Here is a 24,964-nt window from a genome sequence, read left to right as displayed (position 1 = left end):
AACAGACAGGCACACACACACACACACACGCACGCACGCACGCACGCACGCACGCGCACACACAGATACACATAGCGGTCAAACTTATTTATAACACCCCTCTTTTTGCGTCGGGGGTTAAAAACAGGTCTGGCTGAAGTGTAGTAGGACTAACTGATCATTGAGTTTCATTTACATTATGCTACTTTTTCGCTAAAACGGTTTAAAAAATACCTTTAGATATGTAATGTTTGTTAAAGATATTGTTAGTTTTCTTAAATGAAATAGCTGTTTATAAGTGAGTATTATTTTAGGTCGCTGAAAGGTCTGCACTGATGGTTTTCAAGGACGCTTTACCTATATTGAAAGGTGAGGTGCTACACATATGTTCTCCTATGCCCATAAAAAAACATTACGTAACAGATAAGACATTTCGGTACGAAGCTTGTCGCTCGATAAACAATGCCGTAATAGCACTCTCCATTTGTCATTGTAAACCGGCCTCGTTCGCATGCCCATTAGGTTCACAATTGTATATTAAAGGGCTCTAACTCAAGAGCGCATAAGAACGTTTCTCAACAGACTCATCTCTGAGTATCCTTGGCCGCCTCGACCTGTGCCTTTACAATTTCGTACATACAATATTATATAACCCCGGGCTATAGAGTATTATTTTTGTTTGGTAAAACAGAGATTTAAAATGTACTTACATAAAAGTTCAAACTTTATTCCAATAATTGAATTATTTAAAATTGTGGACAATTTTGTTACTGGTATAATTAAAACAGTGGCAACTCAGGAGACACTTCACACTCAGGGAACACAATAGCGATCCCTTCAAATAGCGAACCTACTTTGTTAAAAATGTTTCCGAACCGGTGGTAGTTTTTTTTTTTGACATTCATAAGTGCTTGTTATAACCTAAATTGAATAAAGATATTTTTACACTCGCTTTGTTGCTTGTTTGTCTTTCAGTTCTTTGTTGTACGAAAAATCATATCATTCGTCCTAACCTAATCTAACCAACCTATATAGGTAGAGTCATTTACGATGTCGCGTGGCGTGGTTCTTATTACAATGTCGTTAATGTCTAATTTTGTCAAAATCACGCGTCTTCGTGGATGGGACTAGGTATACTATGCCTTACTTATTGCTTTAAAGATATTTTTTAATGCGAACCCAATTCAATTGAGATTTTAATTACAGCCAATCGAGTATGTTATTTATTGTTGGTAATTTACGACACTCCTAATTTAACTGTTATTGAAATGGTTGGCATTTTACTTCCTCCATGGCATTGGTTAAATTATCGGCTATCGATTAACGGCATTTTTTAACTGAATAAGTCGTCTAATTAAATATGTATTTTATTGATAAGTATCAGTTAGTTGCTTTAACAAAGTGCGTTTATAAGATTATTGAGGATACGAATGAGTGAGTACACTTGATTTCATAAGTCCTAGGTATGCCATTTATTACTTATTTTTGTTTTAGTTCGGAGTCACATTGAACGTTCGAAACGGATCCCATTATAAAAATTACAATTCCTACACCTCGTAATTGTAAAGTTAGTCTTTACCCGTGTTCGGCGCTTATATCTGCATCTGCCTGTCGTTGATACAATGTCAAATACTTTATTGCGACACTAAGAGCTAACTGAAGCCGCAAACTTATTGTATAATTTATATACGAACTGTTAACATCTTGAAAACCGCCGAGTCCAAAAGTATCTCGTTTAACTGGCCAAAGACTAACTTCAAGGTTTCAAATTCGTAACAGCACCTGTCTGTGTCTGGCGCTGAGTAAAATCGAAAAATTGAGTAAAAGGACGCGTAAAGAAAAAACTGCTTAATATTTATTATGTTTTATTAAAAATAAATTTGTATTGTTAAGGCATTCTCGTCAAAATCGTAATTTGAAGGCATTATCGTCATCGAATTAAATCTTAAAAACTAATCAATTTCATGTACTTGAAGTTTAATTGTTTGACCATTACCTATGTCAATAGTCTTCTCGTCTAGGTCGCAGTCTTCAGAGCCTGCGTCAGTTTGAGGTGATCGGTAATTGCTGAAATTATCTTCGAAATTTATGCTCTCATAGAAGTTCTGATCAGCCTTAAAAATTATATCACAAATAGCCTGCTGTACCGCGTTCTTAGTGGTCTCACTGTACTTTTTCATTTTGTATGCTATGAAGTTAGTAAACGACTTGATTTCCTCTAAAGTTTCTTCGTGGTTTCGAGCTGGTATTAGAGGTGGTATAACAGTTGGAACTTGGATTTCTGGAATAAATGCTGTTGTTGGCGTAGACAGTTGTGGTACTACCTTGACTTGATGAGGGCTAGATATCGGACTTATATTTGGTAGCACTTTTCCTATTTTGGAATTAGTGCGCTTTGGTTTCTTGGGTTCTACGCTTTTCCTTTCATTGTAATGTTCTAATAAAGACCTTTTGATGGCTGTTGTACCGTCTTCGTCATCTTCTGTTACACCCTGCGAACAAATAATAATAAGTGATGAGTTATTGATTGAAAAAGTTGATTGCCTAACGTGATAATGATTTGAAGGTATGAAGATGAGCCAACCCATTGACACTTTAATAATTTGCAGTTAATTAAATTAGACATTTTTAAGCCCTAATTATCTTTAGTTCCTGATATTTCGACGCAGTTATACATGCATCGTGATTTCATCATATGAAAGGTCATGTCGACGGAACGACAGTAGACATTACTTAAGAAACAAGACTAAGAGAAGATATTGAGATTCATAAACACAAAAAAATCCATCCATATCGGTTAGATTTAGGCATCTTTAGAAAATGATCAATTTACAGAATGCGCATAATGATTTGTTGACCGACTTAGGTTGTTCTCATTTTGCTGTGTGTAAGTCAGAATAGCGAGTGTACCTTTACAAATATAGAAAATAAGTATACAAAAAAATGTACTCAAAATTTACTATTTAAAACCTACTTTAAAAAAAATTGTACCACTCCGTAGCCGTCCATGAAGTTATGACAATGTGAAGGTTCCGCCATTCTGACTGTCAAGACGGCGGGTGTATGCTAATTTACTAGGAACCTATTGATTATTGACTACTGAACTGATACTAAATTTGTACTTTAATATGCCGCTAAAATTTTAGCAATCAGATTTAAGGTGCGACCAAACCGCTGCTTATAAAACGGTGACGACACGGAATCGCAGTGACGCATCGTATGCGTGCCATTTTTTTGCATGCTTTTCCACACCGCTGCTCTAAATACGCAAACGGTGCGGAATCGAAGTGAAGTGCCGTAAACGGCACTACTTTTGTTCGGTAAAGACCTAAAGTTTACGACACGTTACTGCGATTCCGTATTTTAAGCAGCGGTGTGGAGCGCATGCGATAAAAACGGTGCGCATACGGTGCGTCACTGCGATTCTGTGCCGTGAAGTGCCTCACCGTTTTTTAAGCAGCGGTTTGGTCGCACCTTTATGGTTTCCAAGTAATACACGTGTATATATTTTTTAATTTGAAATGTATAGGTATAAGTGAAATGTATAAGTGTACCTTAAGCTTGTTTCTAACCGTACGTTTCTATTGATTATTGGTAAAATGCTAAAACTAAAAAAGAAATACTGAATTTGTACTTTATATACATTAAAATGTGCGTACCTTAAACTTGTTTCTAACTACACATTAAGCAGAAAAAATACATGTGTATTACTTAGAAACCATAAATCTGATTGCTTAAATTTTAACGGCATATCAAATTATAAATTAGTAAATATTTTTGGAGTAATAATAACATTTCTCAATAATCAATAGGTTCATAGTAAATTATAGTAATCCGCCGTTAAGAAGTCAATCCTGACACGTGTCACTCCCATACTGAATACGTCAAAAAACAAAAACATTGACGTATTTAGTACCAGGATGACAAGTGTCAGGATTTACTGTTTAGCGGCGGACTACTATAGCATACACCCGCCGTCCTGATAGTCAGGTCAGGATGGGTGTTCTTTCACATTGTAATAACTTCATGTACAAAGTGGTAGTTTTTTTAAAGTAGGTACTAAAATGTAAATTTCGAGTTAATTTTTTACATATTTATTTTCTATGTTTGTAAAGGCACACCCGCTATTCCGACTCACCATTTTGCGTCTTAGACGATCCAGTGATAACCGCAATTGACGTGCAAGAATGAGGGTAGGTCGAGTACGGTCTAAATAACATTAAGATCCACCCGCAAATTCTTCAATCTTCCCTTGATCATCATGCATGCAACTGTATCAAATATCGGGAACTTATTATAAGTGATCGTGGTTTACATCCCGTAACAGATATTATATGATGATGAAGTTGCCGTTGCAAAAGTGTAACTGTAAAATGTTTTATCTACACCCATATAGTAAATCCTCAATTATGCGTTCAAAAACCATAGGTAGGTTAAGACATTGGATTCTAATGAACTCGGCTGTATCGTGTTATTTCATACATCATTACAGCACGGGGGGGATGGGGGGGGGGGCCGGCGACCACGTGTAGCAGCAGGTCGTCGCGCGCGCAGCGGGCGCAGCTCGTGGGGCAGACATACCTACCTAGTTCTCGTTAATGCAGGTCATTCTCAATGGTTCTTAAACACATGATAGAGGATTTAATATATGGATATAGATAAAATATTGTATGCAGTACGTAATTAGGCCTTAAAACACTCATGTGACCCTATTAGACCCACACTCTTGTTTTGAGGACCCCTATTAGGATACAGTTGCATAAAATAGTTACTATTCCAAATTTCAATAAAAACCTAAAACTTAGTGTTACTTATTTTCTTACCGTTGTTTGGCGCTTTCTTTCCGTGTCCTTATCTATTAAAAAAGCCATTTCTTCGAAAGCAAACCACGTACTTGTATACTTAGCATCCTCTGAAAAGATAATTAAAAGTTAGAACGTGATCACTATCTGTTAGGCCAAGATAAAACCCACCAATTGTATTTTAAACATGTAGCATGATACTTTACCTGGTGAATCTCTGATGCTTTGCATTATCTTCGATTTTTCCCTCCTGAATGAAGACTGCAAAATTATCATTTTATGTTTACATAAATCTGCCGGCATATTAATTGCTGCTGCAATACCTTCCCACGCTTCTGGCTTCATGGCCTTTTTGAAAAAGAACTGATCTTTGGGGTCCCATAGTATTGGACGTTTTCTATACTCGTGTATTAGTTTAATGCAGAGTTCCTCTGTCCAGTCATCGTTTGGCGCAGTAACCATGATTAAAAAGAATTAATTGTAACACTTTACAAAACACGCGTCGATACAAGTTCGCGGGAACGCTACACTGAATATAAAATGGCGTCGGCGCGCCAGGCAGACCGTTGCTGTAACTACCTGGCATGTATACCCATCTCATTCGCGCGCAGCTGTCGCGTGCCTGCCCGAGCGAGCAGTGTAGCCACGCTTGTTGTGTGTCCTCTGTGATTGGCGCTCGGTCATCGCTCCGTTGCTGTAGCGTTATTACCCCATAGTGTGCGTGCTGCGCATGTATGCGTTATCAGCGCGTGTGTACACGCAGATCGGCGCGCCTCGCCGTGATGTTTTGGTCCGGGTTTGTGTGACGCGCGCATTATTACACGTACTACATATTTATAATGAACGCATGCCTCTCTTTAAAATATCAAACAACTATTAGATAAGTAATTTTAATATCAACCTGCATTGTTAGACCGGTATGTTTATCAAGGTTAATTTTATTAATGTAAGGCTTGCGTAAAAACCAACATCTAAATTATCTTCTGCATTACAGTAAAAAAAAAACTGCGTTAAAGACTTTCAAAATGTGATTATTCTGTTTATTATTTAGTCAATTTTACCTACCTAGTACACTATATGATCATATAATATATTAGGGGCACTATAGGTAGGTACTTAAACCGGTTTCTTTCTCGGCACCACCCCTACAATACAACAACCCTTAAATAAATTTAAAAAATAATAATAACGAAACAGAGTTTTGACTCCGCGTGGGGACCTAGATTCTATTTATTTTCCCTGCTTAGTTGTAAAGAGCGGAACAGGCAATATTACCGTCTGTATATGGTCATTTAGGATAATGCACTTGTTTACTTAGCGATGTTATTCTCGTATAACTGTACTTACTATTTTGCAAACAGTGCAACCAACGTGAGCCTAAAGAAAGCGGCGCTTCCCAATCTGGAAACGGACGCTCGTATTAACATGTATACTTTGTGTGCACTGTTGTACAATAACTGTCACCGCGCGCTCTTATAGCAGTAACATTTGGTTACCTTTACTGAGCGTATGTATCCCTAAGTAAGGGTCAGTTTATACCGACACGCGTCGCAGACATTTCATTAAGAGAAAGCATCAGCTAGTTGAGATATTCTTCGAATGAAATGAGCGAAGACAGGTCTCTGTGCGAACTGATCCTAAGAAAAAAGATTCGCCTGCACGGCTATCACGCGCATGTGACGCATGTCATCTTGCTTATATTTGCATAGGATAGGTAGTAAGGATCATAGTCGTGCCTTTACGTATCACGGGACAATTCACACCAATTGACCTAGTCCCAAAGTAAGCTTAGCAAAGCTTGTGTTATGGGTACTAAGCAACGTATAAATATAATTATATAAATAGATACATACTTAAATACATACACCAAGACCGTATTTTTCATACAAATATCTGCCCCGACACGGGAATCGAACCCGGGACCCCAACCGACGTATGTCAGCCTTTTGAAAATAACTAGAAAAGACATGTGGCGTGCACTGGGGAGTGGTAAAAATAAGAGAGCATTTGGTTTATTCAATCTTCTCGAGTAGTTGCAACGACGCCTTGGTGCGATACGCAAATAAAAAACTGTACCTGGGTTGGTTATTCAAGCGGTTATTTCGTATCATTTTCGTGGGCAAATTTTTGTTGGCACAGTAGAAGATTGTTACAGTTTCGTGGCTATCGATCTAGTAGAAGAACAGGACGGCTAAAAAATAATCGAAAATGTCTTTGGTTTTTTACAGCCCATTCATAACATACAAGTGTGATCACGAAAAAAAGGTGATTGAAACGCTTGAATAATGACCTAATTACCGTACAACCCGCCATTCCTCGGCCCAGCGAGTTCACGAGTTATATGACTATTCTGATATTATAGTCCTTCAAGAAACCGTTATAGTTTTGCTATAAAGATCACGAAACCCTGAAAAGGAGAGAAATTTTGTCTGTTTGTTTGTTTCTATATATGTAGATAAATCTGTGGAACTGGCAAACTGAGACATGGATGCACAGAAAAACCAGAAAAAGAGATCAGCGCTGGGAATCGAACCCAGATCCTCAGCATTCCGTGCTGCGTGCCATACCCCTACACTACCACTGGACAGGAGTACAGACACGAAATTCTCCTATGCACACATATCTCAGGTTGCTTACTTCTACTACGCTACTTAAGCAGCAGCATTAGCGAAGCGACATCTATGTTTCGCTCTCATCGTGAGACGATACATTCTTTCGGAACTAACCGCTCACCCAGACAAAAGATGTCGCTACTAAGCAATCAAATTATGATTGGTTATTTGGAGTCTTTTTGTATTTTTTATTTCCTCCAAATTTATTACTTTTACGGTTATCCCGTAAAACCATATCGAAAATACAAACTGAGACATGGATGCACAGAAAAACCAGAAAAAGAGACCAATAAAAGTAACAAATTTGGAGTTGAAATAAAAAATACAAAAAGACTAAATAACCAATCATAAAGAAAATGTTTACTATCCCAGATTAGCATTGGGTACTTTTTTATCCCGAGAAACTGCTAAGTTTCCGCGAGGCGCCGATGAAGTTGCGGATATAATGTACTAATAACATTTCAATTGATATTAGTTAATACATAAGTAGAGTTGGGTAATTTGCCGACTATGCGAATGCGAAATGGTGCAATTTGTGAATGCATTGTTGATGTGAGACTTTGCCTGCTGTGCCCCACCTCACAAGCCTGTACGATTGTAAATGTCAAAATATCGATTCATTCCTGCAGCCGTTGTCTGACGGCCCATTATGCTTCGTGTGCTTAAATAATGTGTATGTTTCGCCTAAATCGAGCTGTGGTAAATATGTTTAGAAAATAAATCTATGCCAATAAATAAAACGTGACTGACTGATTGACTGATTGACAGACAAGGCACAGCCTAAACCACTTTAGAGACAAATTTGGCAGACGTCTCCTTGAGGATCAAAGAGGTGCACAAAGAAGACATCTAAATTTCCATGGGATGAAAAGCTTGGTCTTTTGACCACTTTTTGACACGATTCGAAGTCATGTAGCATACCAGTTAATATATCGCTGGAGTTGCGACTAGAGGCGCACGCGGTCACGTTCTGAATAGTTCAGTTTGTATTATATTTCACGTCGATTGTCGCGCATTCGTGACAGCGCTCCCATCGGTGTCATCGTTCATATTGTGCAACCGGCCCGAGGTCTGTTCCACAAAGTTCCACTCCACGCACTGTGTAATTCGTAATTACGTATTTGTTACTATTAAACATTCGCCTTTAAATATAAATACCTATGACAAAAAAGTTATTTAGATATTTTCATCCTTGCTTCCCTAAAGCGACGGAACGCCACACCCTCCTGCCAGAAGTCGAAGTGCAGGAACATCTGCTGGTGGTTGGCCGGCACTTGGACGATTGCAGCTTGGAGTTGCCTAGCTACCAGTGCTAGTACCAGTGCCAAATTTCAACTTCATATCTTGCCGTCTCGCTGATGCTTTTATTATGTAATTCGAGAACGAGAGGGACGGTACGATACGAACTTCGATTTTCGTATTTCGTAGTAACCCCTCAGTACCGTGAAGTGAGCATTTTCGTTAGGTAACCCAAAGAGTGAGAGAAGCTGAGAAGCAACACCTAGCATTTAGTGTATAACGTACGGCGGACGTCACGTAACGATGTTAGCAAAACTTTAGGAATAGTGTAGTGCCGCCACGCCACTGCTAGCTACACAAATGTCATGGATTATTAGACTGTCAAGCGCGTTAGGTCTCGTATTCAATTATTTTTGAGCACCTAGACTGGCGGATGTTCGTTTACTGTTGGAATAATTAGAAATACAGCTTTGAATTAGACAAGAGCCACACCATGAAGTTGGTATTTTTTTTTGTGCCGATGCATGGGATATAGTTAGTTTACTTTATTTTCTTGAAGTGAATCAATCGATTACCATACTTTTTTAATTATTGCTTATTCTTAAATCATGATTTTTTTTCCAAGTTATCGCTTTTAATTATAAAATTAATCTGAACCTGTTTCGAATCAATTTAGACCATTGTAATAATAAGCCAGATAAGAGCGCGCATTTTACTTTTTCCACTTAAAATCAGACCTGATCTAGGACCGTGTCGCGCTCTAGAGTGTCGAAAGATATTAGTAGGTAAATAAAACCCCAATATGAATAAACCACTAAGGTGATGTAGGAATAGAACAAGAAAGACGTGCTGAGCATCGCTTGCGCCCGTGTGCCTGTTCACAGTGGTATTACACAACCACTTTTAGCGACAGTTGGTTTCCTAACCCTAATGGGGCTCTTTTTGCATATACGTTTGGCTAGATTTATGAAGCCGTGCGGTGAAAGTATTTCGCAGTAAAGCTGAGATTGATAGGCGAAACTAGTAAATGAAGTTGATTGAGTGCCGATTATGAAGTTTAACGCTGTGTAAAGCTCATTGCTCCAACAATAATCAGTTTATTTGGTACTTAAATTAACTTAATGTTACGCTGTCTATTGTGATTCCTGGTCCTCAAGAGTCCACGATTTTACGATAGTATCCATCGACATGTAAGATTATCTAAAGATAAGTAGCTTATCTTGATATCTTATGAAGCGTACTAAGTTTTGTATACTGTAAGCAGATGCCATTTCATTCTTCGAGGAATTTTGATGATACTCAAATGCAATATTTAAGTGTAAAGTCCATAATCTAAAGTTACAGTCGTCTCAGCAATTGCAAGTACAGCAGAAAGGCGGCTGTATGTCACAGCCTAAGCCCGTGTCTCAATAGGTTACGAGAAGCGTCGGGGCGTGAGAAAATATCACGTTCGTCACGTAATCCGATATCAGACACATGGCGATTAACTGTCGCGCTGATACACGCTGTAGACAGGCGGGACCTTGGCATGGATTCAGGCTCGTCTCTTAGAAGCTAGTATCTTCGAGGAGATTGGGTACCCGGCATCCGCCCGAGCCATAAAGTTTTATCCACGACGTGAATAAAATTATAAGCAGCATTACTTTAAATTGATCATGTTCTCGTTAACGTTTTTACGCACGATTTCTCATCCACAAGAGGTGCTAATAAAGTATGTCATCGGTCATTTTATGTACAAAATTTAAAGTTTGAATGTGATGCAGCTTATTTGTGAATGAATATAAATTAAACTGATTTATACTGCTGATTTAAATCTTGATTTAGTGTTGGTCATGGCAAAATCTTGAATACTTATATACTAGTGTCCGTCGTGTTTATTTCGAAAGCAACGTTGCAATTCAACGCGTTGAATTGAAAAACCGCGCGCAAAACTAGGCACACTGACGGCTTGCGGCCTTTTTTCCCAAGTTATTTTAATTGAACACACCTGAAAACGACTGTTGGAATTTCATTATAATCACCACATGTACAAGTTTGAAGTTGGAACAGCATTTCACTTTATGCGCCAGTGAGCAGGTGAAATTGGTGTCCGTATGGATGGATGTTCAAAGGGGGCATCTGATGAGGTGCGCCCACCGGACCGCGTTTCCTGCTACATCATGCTACATGTCCCTGCGCAGCTAAGGGATCGAGTTAAATGCTACGCGAGCCGAGCGCAATTGCAACCTTTCTTCATCAAGCCTTCGTCTGGTGCCCTGAATATTTTTGTAAAGTACAGCTTTGAAATTTCTATAGCATTAACTGACAAACGACTACCTTTTAATTAACGGTTTCGAAATTCATACAGGTAGTCTCTGACCATGGGGCTTTAAATACAGGGTTCTATTCTACATACATAACTGAGCTACTTTTGCTCTGCAACTTTTTAAAAATTATGATCACTGTTAATTTCGTATTTTTTTTTTCATACAGATTAAATGTAATTTTCAATGTATGCGATAGAGTACAAAATTTACAGCACATTGATAAATAAATGACAAATAATTAATGCAATTATCTAAAAACAAGGGTACAATCCGTGAGCTCTTAGAAAAACCTTTGGGTTTCGGGGGAAACCGGAAGGATTCGTTAGTAGAAAATGTCAATTTTCTTTTTGACTTAGTAGCAATCCATCACGCGAAGAGTGCCCTCTTTGTGTTTTCCTTAATTTATATAGAGCAGTTAAAACCACCACTTACATATTTATTTACTTTGTTATTTTTTGGAAATTGATTTCCATGACGAGTCAACTTAAACAGGGTATTTCTGTAAATAGCCAATCACGAGAAATTGTTTATAATGTATATAAATATTTTGTAGTGAAGCTGAAAGTTTTAAGAAAAGTGTTGATCGTAAATATTTTAATAAGGTTCAAGACCGAGTTATAGAAGAAACGGGGATTTCGAGAAGTATATTAAAAATTATTAAACGAAAGCAGACCAAAAAAATTCATTTGACATACCCAAGAGAAGTAGATACAGTATACCAACAGCTCTATATACGTCCAAATAAAAGTAAGTAGTGTGCTAAGGCGGGTTGTTCTCAATTTAAATTAACGATGGAAGAATTCGGAAATGCTGATTTTGTTTTATTTGTATCATGACAAAAAGTCATATTGTATTAAAATTAGAAAAAGATAAAGAAGCGTAATATTATTACAGTAAGGTTTATTTTCTATTGATGGTTATTCTTTACATAACTTTTTACTGTAACTTTTTGGAAGTTTAGAACAGAACAGAACCGCATATCACGATCGCGTGTCATCGTCAATACCCGAAGCATGCTTCTAAAATCCGAAGGTTTTGTGTAGCTGAGTTATGCGAGTAGATTCGAACCTTAAATTTAAAGTCCCACGGTCGGTGGGACACAAGACGAAGCATACGACGCGAGCCCCGTATGGCGATATAACGATTTCATGGTTTTAACTCAAACTAGTGTTCAGGGCGAGCGTTGGCATTCGCGCTGAAAGCAGATTGATTAATTTCCGTTCACGTCCTGTGCTGGAAATAGATGAGTTTACCCGCGCGGCGAGCGTGCTGTCTCTCGTCGGCTTCCGACAGATTTCCACTATTTGTACCACGTACATTTTATTTACCTACCCCATCCCTTACCTACACAACTAATTATTACTATGACCACTAATTATAACCAACTTGACCGCACAAGACAAATGTTAGCTCGTTTTTTGGCATCAAAAAAATCCTCGAAACGTAATTGTTTATCCTCTTAAGCTGTTTATGATTGGGTCGGCCATTTGAGCCCGGCCGCATTTTGTCTTACAGATCAACATTATAATTATGTATATTAAGCAATCCTTCATCTTGAAAAATTTGGGCTTCTGCCAGTCGGCACTATCTGTCTTTCAAAAATATTTCCTGCGGCATTTAGCTTAACTGCTTTGCTAAATATCAAAGTAATTGCCGGCAATATACATTTTAGATGAAATATGCAAATTGTTCGAGGACTTTATGCCAGAATAAACGCTATAGGACGTGTTTTTGAAGAAGTAACTAGTGAGATTAAGAAACGTTGTTGTGCAATTATTCAGCGTGGTAACGCGGCAAGTGTAATGGACACTTTTGCGCCCGGGGCAACTCGAGGGGGGCTTATTGACTTCACTTAAAGATATTTTAGGTGACAGAGAGCCATATTTTATTATTATTTCAACGTCATTTGTAATTTGATTTTTACGCATGAGGATTTAATTTTATTTGACATTTAGTATTAATTTATTATTTATTTGATTTAAAAAAACAAATTAAACAATGGGTGGTTGGGCAGAATGATGCCGTAGTTCTTCTTTCATCCCTATTAATTTTGACCATTGCTCCGAGATCGAAATAAAAAAAATTATTATGTACCTTTACCAGTAATACTAATAGTTATTCTGTGCCTTCTTAAAGTATCCACATAAGCTTAAGAGAAAGTCGCGTTCACAACACGTAAAAGTACATAGTTAATTAATTATTCAAGTAGGTAGGTACATAGATATATTTAATACGCTGCATGGATGTAATATAGTATATTACATCCATAGTAGTTTAGATATATACCTAGTGCCATCCACGAAGACGCATGATTTTGTCAAAATTAGACATTAATGACATTGTAATAAGAACCACGTCACGCGTCATCGTGAATGACTCTACTTATACAGCGTTCACTGACATATAGGCGTATATATATTTTGACAACTTGATAACGTACCTACACATATTTTTGAGTTTGACTGTGCTAGCTTTTGTCCGCGGCTTCATTCGCGTTAAATTCGGGGTAACGTTAATGTAGTTCACTCTATAGAACTTGTTTATAAGCGATCATTTTTAACAATCTATTGTTTGGGGCCCAAACCACAAAACAAGGCGTTAGTTAGGCTAGCGTTTCAAATAAAAAAGTCTAATCTTGTCTCTCTATATAAACTTTGAACCCCCGTTTCATTCTCTTAGGAGGTGAATTTTTAAAAATCCTTTATTTACTCAACGAAATCTTTAGTTTTTTAAAAACGAAAAAGATTCCCGAACCTGCATCTCGCGAGAAGTCTTACCACCTAATCTCAACGAAAGACTTACGTTTTAAAAAAAATCCCACCTTAGATTTTAACTATCATCTGTACCAGCTTGTTTTAAGTTGATTTTAATAATAGTCAGCGGCATAAGTATACTTATAATTTTCGTACGCTCGCAAAAACTTTGCGTATCATCATCTCACAGTTCCATACCATGTAATTTATCCAGTTAGTTATTTGTTCTGTTCAATTACTATTAAATAATATTGTTGTTAAGAAGCGCTCGTTTGTGACTCGTTTCGACCGACGGGTATTTACTTTACAATTGTTTTTATTGGTATTTTACTTCAATGAATGTCTTCAATTTCATGTTTAACATAAATGTTTAAGTATTTTATACAAACTTGCGCACAGTGTGTGTATGTAAGCAAAAACTTAATGGCAGTATGTAAAAATAAAGAAATAAACTATAAGATTCATGTAGGTATAGTCACTAGCACCAATATCTAACTCAAGCCAGCGTGCATAAATGAAATTAAATGGTTTTATTTGCCAGTTAATGGCAAGACATATCTGAAATATCTGAAATATCTGAAACGACTCTATTTCTATTGCTAGTAGGACATGTCAAATATAGAAAATATGTACAAAAGCCTGATATTTACATTAATTGATCTAAGTTTCATAAGAAATGAAGATTAAAATAAATGTATTACACATAAAGCAATATTATGTACTTGTGATGTTCTTTTATTGCGCCGTCACATGGGAAACATATGAAGTTTTATAGATTTCGGATCGAAGGATTTCGGTTACCTACACTCTCATTCTGGCTTCAGTTCAGTCCATCATTCGGGTCTTAATGACGACAGAATTACCTTGTATTGTACAGTCGTGTTTATAAACTTCTAAGATTTTTTTTTATCAAAAATATCTGAACACGACTATTGTCAACGACGTAGAAGCCTGTTCAGATATTTTTGATGAAATTTTTGCTCAAAGGTTTATGAACTCGACTGTAACCCTTTTAGACTGGCGGGCTGATGGTCCAGACTGATGAAAATCAAATGTTTTTAATAATATTCGTTGACAATCCGATGCGAATGACAGAAAACCAGAATGATGGAATGAACTGACGCCAGAATGAGCGTGCAACCGAAGTCATACATCAATAAATGTATGCGCAATGGCTTCGTATAAAATATGCACTAAAAACGAGTGTCCGGACGGCGCGAACGCCTGGAGGTCGCGACGACCGGTCGTCCGTAGTGCACTGAAAATAATGAGGGCGGAGTGCGTCAGTGCATGCGCGGGCGGCGGCCGGCGTGCGGTCAACTTTTGTTCGGTCGATAAGGATGGCAAGTGTGTCATCACTGATGGACATTGAGTACTTATATCCTTGCTGATCACCTACTCGATATTCTAGGCCGCAATTAATAGGAATTTAGAGGAGTGGAAGTATAATTTAGTGGAGTCGTATAAAATATCAGGTGTTTTATCTTTTGGCACTGTCGAACTTCATAAACTTACTTAGGTACATAACACATTGAAAAACTCAGAAAAGAAATGTTAAGAGCTGGAAATCGAACTGGGGTCTTCTCCAGTCCGGAGAGCACGTGCTTGTAGCCTACCCTGATGGTGTAGGGACGCCGCCTCACAACTTTCATTTCACAAACTTCTTTAGAGCATTATACTGCTTACCTGAAAGATGGTGCTGTTGAGGACGTGCTCCGGAATGCCGAAGACTTCCCAGCATTTATTTTCTTTATTTTTCAATGTGTTCTAGTTACAGTGTAAGTAAAAAAATATGCATGCCTGTTTTTTTCTGTGAATACTTAAGCGGAAATTACACTTTGTTGTTCGCCGCATGCTGCATGCGGCGACCGCAAAAGTGTAAAGAACATCGTGGTCGGCCGCATTCGGCGAGCGACAGCTGCCACCGCCTTAATATGGCCGCCGCAGTAGACGGACAGACCAATGTAAAGGTGACGATCGTTCGCCGAAGTAGTTTGAAACAAATTCGGCGACCGCATTAGGTGAACGACGCAGTGTAATTGCCGTTTTAGGATAGGAACAGTCTAGTGTATGATTAGTTAAATTGCATTGTTTGATCCTATCTGTGTGTGTTTGTGTGTGTGTACCTAACTGAAAGTGTTCTTGTGATACTAGTTTAGTTAAGTGCAAATGGACGTTTCAAGTATATTTAAGACAGTCACACGACCAAAGACAATCAATAAAGAAATCCGAACCGGCTCGCTTAGCATTGGCATTCAATCAAATTGTTACAATTTAGGCAACATAATGTGCATTTCGATACCCCGTCTGGAATTACAGACGCAGTCACATATTTCCAATTACATGTGCGTCAAACGCATGTCAGACAAATTATAATTTAAATAAATTCAATGCGCTAGCGTTACTTACTTGTAACTGTAAATACACTCGATTCTATACAAAAGTTTTATAGTACCTTCTTTTTCTTAACTTTAAGAGCTACGCTCTTGTCGGTGGAGTAATCGTCACTATGCAAGCACGCGCGGGCTCCGGCCAGCTGTTTGACTTCAGCTGTTTGGTTTTTTATAGTAAGTACCTAACGAATCAAAAATCATGATAGTCGCAGACAAGTAAACAAGAAAAAGACGAGTCAACGGAATAAAGTCCAAATGATTGCACTATGATTTGTATTATGCAAAGGTTTGCATAACCGACGGACTGACGGACTCTCATCATCCCACTAGCCTACTTCGCGATCATGGGTTGCTTTATAAACACTCGATAAAAACGAAAATGATCACAAACCGAAACTGTTGTTAAATTTTTCGTATTTCGTTGCACCTTTTCTTTTTCAACTCTTTCAAGTCGTCTGATATTGAAATTCCATTGAGGCCCCAATAAGTTTTCTTTTTTATCTGAACATGTTGGTGTTGGGCGCTTCGATACTTAACTAAATCGATGCGTAATACCGCTTTTTTCACTTGCTACTAGCGAACATAAAAAGCTTTTTAACGTAGTATTGTATTCGTGTTACCTTACCAGACAGACAAAATGACAGTCGGGCGCCTTTGGAGATAGCGATAATGCTCACCTACACCATAAAACAAATAATTTCACAAATCAATGCCTAAGTATGGCGGGAAGTTGCTTTTGCTTTTAACCGTGTGCACGAGTTCCCACTGCATTATTCGTATCGCTACTTATCCAACTTTAATGCTAACTTTAATGACAACTCCCACAACTGATAATAAGAGGAATAGAAATTTTATCGTCTGTATTTACTTCCAGAATAGATGTCCCCATTTTTCTGCATTCTCTCTTTTTCGTGTCTTCTTTAGTTTTACTAAATAACGGGTACACGGGTATAGGCGTATGTCTTTTTGAAGCACAATCACCACAATAATACATTTTTTGAGTATTTAATTCGAGCAGCGCTTTGTTACAGACTGAACAGTGTAAATAAATAGGTAAGTAAGTGTGTGGCTTTTCATCCATTTAGGCGTCTTGCGCTTTTGGCTTGCTTGACATTTCTATTTCTTTTTAGTTCTGTGGCCACTGCACTAAAAACAAAGCACCTTATTTCATCACTAACAAAAAATTACGAGTCTGTTATTATTACATTACGATGATCTATCTGAACATGGGAACTAGTTATGAAAGGATCACTACTAGATTGGCTATTATTGGCTGCCCCAGATTAGATCTACCGATTGTTGACTTTCTAACAACCCCCTTAAGATCGTATCTCTATACTCGAACAGTTCTGCTGCTGTTCGCGAGTGCCTCCACTCAATTCGCTTTATCTTGTTAATTAGAGAGCAACACTGTCGCTCGCTGGTCCGCTCCACTTCTGCCCATTGTTCGACTCACGACACTTTCTAACCTAATCTATCGCTTTATCTGACTATGACGGCAATGGGAACAAACCCTTTATATAGATTCATAGTTCTGTTAAGTGCTGAACCATTAATTGTTAACTTATTACAACTTCGTAAATCGCTTCTCTCAACGGTAAGAAAGTCAATTTGATGTGATAATAATATTTTTATTATAGTTGATACTTTTATTGCCTCTCGAGAGTGTGTGCGTATTTGCAAAATATTTTATTGGTGCTACTGAGAAAGTGGTTATGCAATGCAGCCAATTATCGTAAATAAATGCTATTTGAGGGCATCTATCTTCCACGTTCTTTGTTTCTCTAGTTAATTATTGACCCTAATTTCAATTTTGATTTAATTATCATGTTTTATTGTGCGTTTCTTATCTGACTGTGCTTGGACGAGTGGGTGGGCACGAAATATCTTCAACATAATTACGATCTCGTCGGAGTTCTAATTCGTGAGTCACGGCCAAGTGAAATGGTACGCGGCCCATGATCGCGCTAGCTCATTCAATTACTGTGCGTGATACAACCTGCATTGTATACCGCTCAGATTTGTCGGTAAATACACGAAATACCTTTCCCAAATCATCCCGAGTAAAAGTTTCCCTCTTACAAAACATGAAACACATAAAAAGTGAACTGAACACCAATTTAAATAATGGGCGATATACTTTCGTTCGTCACGATGTAGATAATAATTCCTATTACAGACGCTTCATTAGACTGATGGATCTGGACGGCTTTTGATGAGCGGCAATAGATGGTTCCATATTGTATATGCATCGTGCGGATAAACACACAATCATTATATTGTCACAGCCCGCCCGCGGGTGTGGGCTGACTGGTAACGGTGCGCCTTTGAAACTGGGACGCTTCGACGTACGTAATCCTATTACGAACTCGTTAATGTAATCCCACCTGGACCTTAATACGCGATACCTACGCAAGTCGCGCAAATACATCTTTTTGAGCCCCTTACAATCATTGTTTCGCCTTCTACTTATATCCATTAGTCATCCATCATTTTAAAATTAAATTACATGTCTGATCTTAGTGCTAAGTTTTTTTTTTCTATTACTCAAAATCTATCGACATATAGGTCTATCCTCTTATTCTTTTTGTGTATGAATCAATCGAACTCATGACCTACGTTAAAATGTCACAGCTGAATTGATCAAAGCTGTTATATCCAATGAAAATCATTTAAACTGACAATTAATCGCTGGTATGCCATTTTAGCACGATCTCTAATTAATGTGTGAAGATTGTAGATACACAGTATTTATGTCTCAGAATAATGAATAATAGTTGACTCATATAAACAATGATAGATGGCTACGAGCCGCGCCCTTGATTCTTCATCATCAAATAATGACGACAAATTATCCAATTAGAGATGACGTCTTGTTAATGACAGGAGCGCCACTGCGTAGCGTAACATAGTAACATGTATTTTTATTTACACCGACGCACCCATCTCGTAGACCACTTTCAAAGTTTTACTGTTTTCGGTAGACACCCTGTTTCTACATTTCTAATGTAATCCCTAAACTTTTAAGACCTCAATTATTTTTTTCACGCCATCGTGGACCCCCGTCTTTCCTCCCGTGGACCTCTGGGGTCCACCTGGACCACTTTCGGAACCTCTGATCTACACTAATCTAAGCATAAAGTGTCTTACAAACTTTCTATTCTATTGATTCGTATCTATTTGTATGATTTATTATACCTACTATGAACCAGACATTAAAAGTTGTCTAAAGTAAGTGACAGGGATCATGTTATTCTTATGTTAACAAAATTAGGTACAATGGCCTAATGATCTGCATTCCTCCCGCCTACGCCATAAGAGTCATTTTGTCAGTACATCATTTTACAAGACTTTACAAATGTAGTGTCTCGTATGAAATCTACAAATTGCTTCCAAGTAAACGTCGTTCCAGAGGCCCAATTGTTGCGTGCCCATTGTGGACGGCGCGATGTTATCTTACGTGGGCGTCGCTCACGATAAACCGGGTACTTTTGGTATCACCACTAACTTTTCTTCATTTCATTATTCAGTCAGTACTTGCCACCTTCGTGACCCTAGAACAATATTTGTACACGAAATGAATACGCACTTTAACAAATTGTTTTGCCCGGAATTTGTACAGCTCCTGTTGACAAGTTGACTTGTAGATATCATGGTAGATTGCTTTCCTGGCGGAAACATTAATCGCTTTACGTGAAAGTGGTTTAGTGGTATTAAAGTGTGTTTCTTTTAGGTCAGAATAAATTATTTAGCCTCATACCTCAGCTACCTAGTACTTTAGCTACTGGCTTAGAAGCTAAGATATGGACAATGCAAACATCGTTAAACTCATTTAAGACTCTTATTTAATATACAGCACCGATAGAGATGCCTAATATAATATCACATCTCTACACTGCACCAAGCATCGAGCACATCACTGCTCATCTTGCTGAATATAAACCCATACCAGTATACAAGGCGTCATGCTTATTTTTTCACTATAATCTCCATCTACACGTAACACATAACAGTTTACACACGTAAGACCTTTATCCTCAATGCGGCTTCCTTGGATTTGTCATTGCTTCCAAAGATAGTAATTTATGTTATCTTTTATAATCCGAGTATAACAAAACGTATGGACTACTGTACTCGGAAACCGTTCAAATGAACTTACGGAATAGGAATCACCGTTGCTTCAATTTAATCCTGTGTTTTACCATGTGGTCAATAAACTGAGTCATCTAATGGCATTATTCTTTAATCGGTGCATTACATTGAATCACTTACAATGTGATCCAAGATTTATTTGTTAATTCGTTAGTAAACTCACGGATTCTATTCCCGTTATGGTAACATGCCCACAATTATGCTCCACCTCGTCATTGAAGGTCTATGCAAACGTTGCTTCCCCGTTTGCTCCATTGAAATTGCTTAATGATCCGCGTAACTCGAATGTAGGTAGTAATGGAGGGGACGAAAACTTAACTTGCTGGAAATGTCAAACCCAAAGTTCTGCCTGGGACAATTTTTATCCAAAAACTGTTCAACGAACATAAAACATTGTCAGAGAAATTGTATGTTGATGACCCCGTTACGCACATGAACCAGGGTTAATTTAATAGAGCTTTCTGGTTTTACGACATCTGGTGATATAATGTGGCTGGCGCACCCTCAAAGACATTTTATGGCATTTGCTTTCATTGCCTGAAGCACCTAACTACAATGGGTCAAGGTCTTTTAGCAATAAACTCGGTACAGCCAGGGTTTACGTTGCCGCACTTTGCAGCTTGTATGGTGTGGTATGGGCCCGAGATTATTACAGGATGTAACGCAATGAACTCCTTATACTCCTCGTAAATCCACTTGATACCAGTGCTATCCAATATTTTCACTGGTAGGTACATGGCCCTGACTGGTTCCTGTAATCCACTGCAACCAGCTTTAGGTGACACGAACCGGTATCTGCTGAGCTTTAGGTACGCGTATTTTTAATACTTTTGCCCGCAACTTTGTCTGCTTCCCAGGAGAACTATGAAATTTCGGGAAAGTAGCTTATATTAAATGTAAAATAAATAGTGTAGCTTACAATAGATAGGGAATATTACGCAAAGCTCTTCGCAGGGGGCAACACTAGCACAAACCGTGAGCAAACTGCCATGACAACGTCAGTTCTCTTTATAGTTTGTCGCCATGACGGATCAAGACATATTTATTAGTAACAAAATAACATGACATGTATTTACATCGATAGTCGCTATATTTCCAAAAAAAAATTGTTGAAATAATGATATTATAGCATCCTAAGGACATTTAAAAGACATCGAAGACATTAAAAAAACCGTTTACGGTTGGTGCTAGTGCTGCATTCTGACGGCAGAACATTGTAGTAATATTCCCTATTAGTGGACGAACTCTGAAAAGTTTAGTAGTTCCAGAGGTTACCTCTGTATTTACTAAGAACGAGTTTGTTGAAAATTTATATAAAATTTTGTAATTGGTACAACTTACAAAGGTATGCGACGGGCTATATCAATCCTCTAAGTACATGCATAGTTTCGATTTACATTAACTAGTAGATCATAGTTTCACAATCATCATGTTTTTCCGAACGTTATTTTTGAAATGTATCTCTACAACAATCACGTAGGTACTTAAAAGAACCCAGATAAGCGTTAAGTAAAGCGAATCATCCAAATAAATTGAAGATCCTATTACTTGCGAGTTCGCTCTCGAACTTCTATGTAAGTACTTGCTTGCACTCGCCTTATGAGTTTTGTGATTCATACTATTGGTAAAGTTCAGTTTGCATCGTGAATTTAAATACTTAATAGTAGATTAGTCATACCATGCACTCGTATGTCTGTTGGCGTTCATACGCGCAGCACAGGACAAGTCTTCGACACATAGTAGTCACATTACCACTATACACACCCCGAGAAACCACCGTTCCTGTTGACCGATACCTTTTCTTTCATATCAGTATTCCATATACGACTGCAATGTAGTCACCAATAGGCGCATTATTTGGAAATACAAACCTATGACTTAATTCAGTGTAACTACAGTTAAATTAAACCATATCGGCATAAACATTGCTCAAGCTGTTACTGCGTATTTGTAGTTTCTAATAGATTAAATAGATTGCCACTTTTTATTATGGTGCACGGAATGATGCGATTATTTTTTGAAATATTATATAGTTTACATTACATATAGTTCTACATTTTATGCCCAGAGACTTGTTCAGTGTAAACTTTATAAAATTGGAAATATAATATAACTAGACGAAAACTCCGCTTCGCTCGGGTAAAATGTAGACTCATAATAATATGTCTGAATTTTTTTTTATGCCAGTGTAAAGACTGTCATACTTATCGAAAAATCTGACGTATATTCCCAGCCTTAATATTATCACAAACTTACTTTCACAGCTAACCTACGTATCGGTATTTCACGTAGATATTTCTCCTAAATCTTATTTGCCCAAATAACTATGATGTCTCTGTCTCATAATCAACCCATATACGGTACGATTCGTCTACGATCGATCTGATGAAAATCGACGAATCCTACCGTGTGTGAGGGGCCCTTAAGAGGTCACAATGAAGAACGAAATGCAAACCTGTGACACCTGTGACACGTGATGACGTGACACTAACGCCACTTTGATGTGATGACTTTGACATGTTTACTTCGCAACGCCATTATATACTTAGTAATTTATTCAAGTTTATATTGAAAATACTCGATAATCCGAATTTTCCGCCTACAAGTTGTCGACTCGGATTGACTAATTTTATATATATATGTTTTAAAACTTTCAATTTAACACCTACTTTTCCATGTAAATGCATTTTATCGACCTCTTTACGATAGTGTCGCTGTCCTTAATTAACACGATTAACCTGCCACGTTAATGTTTTACTTCCATCAATTACTCATGCAAATGATCTTCTTCGTGAATATTCATTCAGTTAGTTTGGTAGGTATGTTTTACAATGGATATAAAAAGGTGACAGTCGACGAGATAAAATCCAGTATTTTATATACGTTATAGTCTGTTGCACTTAGAAATCGATAAGGTTTTATTTCTCATCACTAAGGGAACACCACATCTATAAGATTGCGTGGCGACAACGAGAACTTTGTTAAACATAACCTAATCAACAAAATTTTTAAAACCCCCGACTTTTTCACTTCAAAGTTCAATTTCTTAAAAACGGCTGAGCCGATTTTGATGAAACATGTCTAAGAACCAACGCTAGAAAACTTGCTTTCAAATAAAAAAACGCATTAAAGTAATAGAAATAGAAATATTTATTCGCTCTTCGCACAAAACATAGTAAAAATACATTAAAAAAAAACACAAAATGCGAAATCGCGAAGCGGTCCCAGCTCAGCATAGTGTTGGCATTCAAATCGGTCCACCCGTTTAAGAGCTACGGTGCCACAGACAGACAGACACACACACAGAAACACAGACACACATAGCGGTCAAACTTATAACACCCCTCTTTTTGCGTCGCGGGTTAAAAAACAATAAACACAATGACATACATTGTTATTTGTGACATCAGTTCTTGACACAGATGTTTCTACCCATCTATGATTGGCTATCAGACAGTTGGGTTCTACTGAAAATTTCGCGTAAACAATAATATGATTATATCTGCCAATAACTTGTCCATCGTTCTCATGCGCTTATTCAACTGACGTCCGTTTTGATTTGGGTCCGTCGCTGTCGAGGTTTGAAGTGCCTTATGTTGACCAGCCTCTATCTATAGCCTAAGACAAAAGACTCGCAATGATGCCTTGCCACCAGTTCTTTTTAATTTTATTTATTATTTTATTTTATGCTCATTTTCTTTTCTGTTCTTAAAAAGTTGTTCCGGGCATATTTTTTAATAGTGACAAAAATATGCTAGCAACAATGCAGCCTTACCCGGCTCTAGAGTAAACTTTTTACGCTGTGGGACGGGCGCGCAGGCTGAAAATCAGCGCTGCAAGTTTCCTTTGCTCGCAGCTTATATGCTGAGCCGGAGCCCATTGCCACCTGCTTATGTTTTTTTTATTTGATTGTGTAACCTGTCTTATTTCTGTGGCAAGAAATGATTTTATTATTATTATTATATTTAAGACATTTATTTGATATTACAAAATATTATGGATTGATCACAGAAATTATTTTTTTTTTAAATCATTCTAATTAGATGCTTAATTTGTTTTATGAAGGATAAACACATGCTGCTTTAGTGTTAAGCTAATTGGACATAATTTAATACCGTTAAATATATCGTCGATAAAAACCTCTGGGAACGGCAGTCTTGCGTCTAGTGACACACTGACCAACAACCTCTGCACACATCTCATCCGATGACATGTGCTTTATTCTTTCCAACGGACACCAATCAATCGCATGAATAATTAATGCCCATTGTTCTCTAACGTCCTACCTAGTGCCACTAAAGTCAGGAAGGAAATTCACTCCATAACCGGGTTTCTTGAAATGGTTTCAACACGATTATTTGTTCACACAGTAACTATTACTTTTTTATCTGCTTGCTTATTTGATGTCTATTAATATTAATAGTTTATTTTGCATTGAATTAAAAACGAGCTCTTTATTTTGTTGCAGGTAAGCGTTACATCAAGCCCTACAGTAAGTGCGCGGGCTTTAAATACAAGCTTTTTTGCATTGAAAGTACACTTGTACAGCCGTAGAAGGGGGAACAACACATTATTTAATGTTCATTTTATTTTGTACTCACGAATCCGACAGTTCACAGAATATTATTTCAGCTTCTTTTTTTTTACTGCAAGCGCTTTAACGTCTCATCTCTGTCCCATCATTGTACAATTCATGGTAGTATTTATCCCAACATGGGCGTCCCTCGC

The 24,964-nt window shown here is 37.7% G+C and overlaps 2 protein-coding genes across 5 annotated transcripts in view; one reads left to right on the top strand and one right to left on the bottom strand.

The window, feature by feature from the left end:
* The window catches only part of twin (CCR4-NOT transcription complex subunit 6-like twin), a 141,830-nt gene that overhangs the window by 67,935 nt on the left and 48,931 nt on the right, over positions 1–24,964 (top strand). The window contains exon 2 of one of the 4 annotated variants that reach the window (XM_074096094.1): positions 24,705–24,728. The exons of the other annotated variants lie outside the window; for them this stretch is intronic. The gene's annotated coding sequence lies outside the window, so the exon portion shown is untranslated. The remainder of the gene's footprint in view (positions 1–24,704; positions 24,729–24,964) is intronic. 4 annotated transcript variants of the gene reach the window in all.
* On the bottom strand, positions 1,848–5,342 carry LOC141434337 (uncharacterized). The gene is made up of 3 exons (XM_074096747.1): positions 4,988–5,342; positions 4,803–4,891; positions 1,848–2,471 (listed from the first exon to the last, which is right to left on the bottom strand). Exons 1-3 carry the CDS (start codon positions 5,241–5,243, stop codon positions 1,932–1,934), a joined length of 885 nt encoding a protein of 294 aa, XP_073952848.1. The 5' UTR covers positions 5,244–5,342; the 3' UTR covers positions 1,848–1,931.

The sequence above is a fragment of the Choristoneura fumiferana genome, chromosome 13 (genome assembly GCF_025370935.1).
Source record: "Choristoneura fumiferana chromosome 13, NRCan_CFum_1, whole genome shotgun sequence".
NCBI classification, from domain to species: domain Eukaryota; kingdom Metazoa; phylum Arthropoda; class Insecta; order Lepidoptera; family Tortricidae; genus Choristoneura; species Choristoneura fumiferana.
This window is presented reverse-complemented; position numbering and strand designations above follow the sequence as displayed.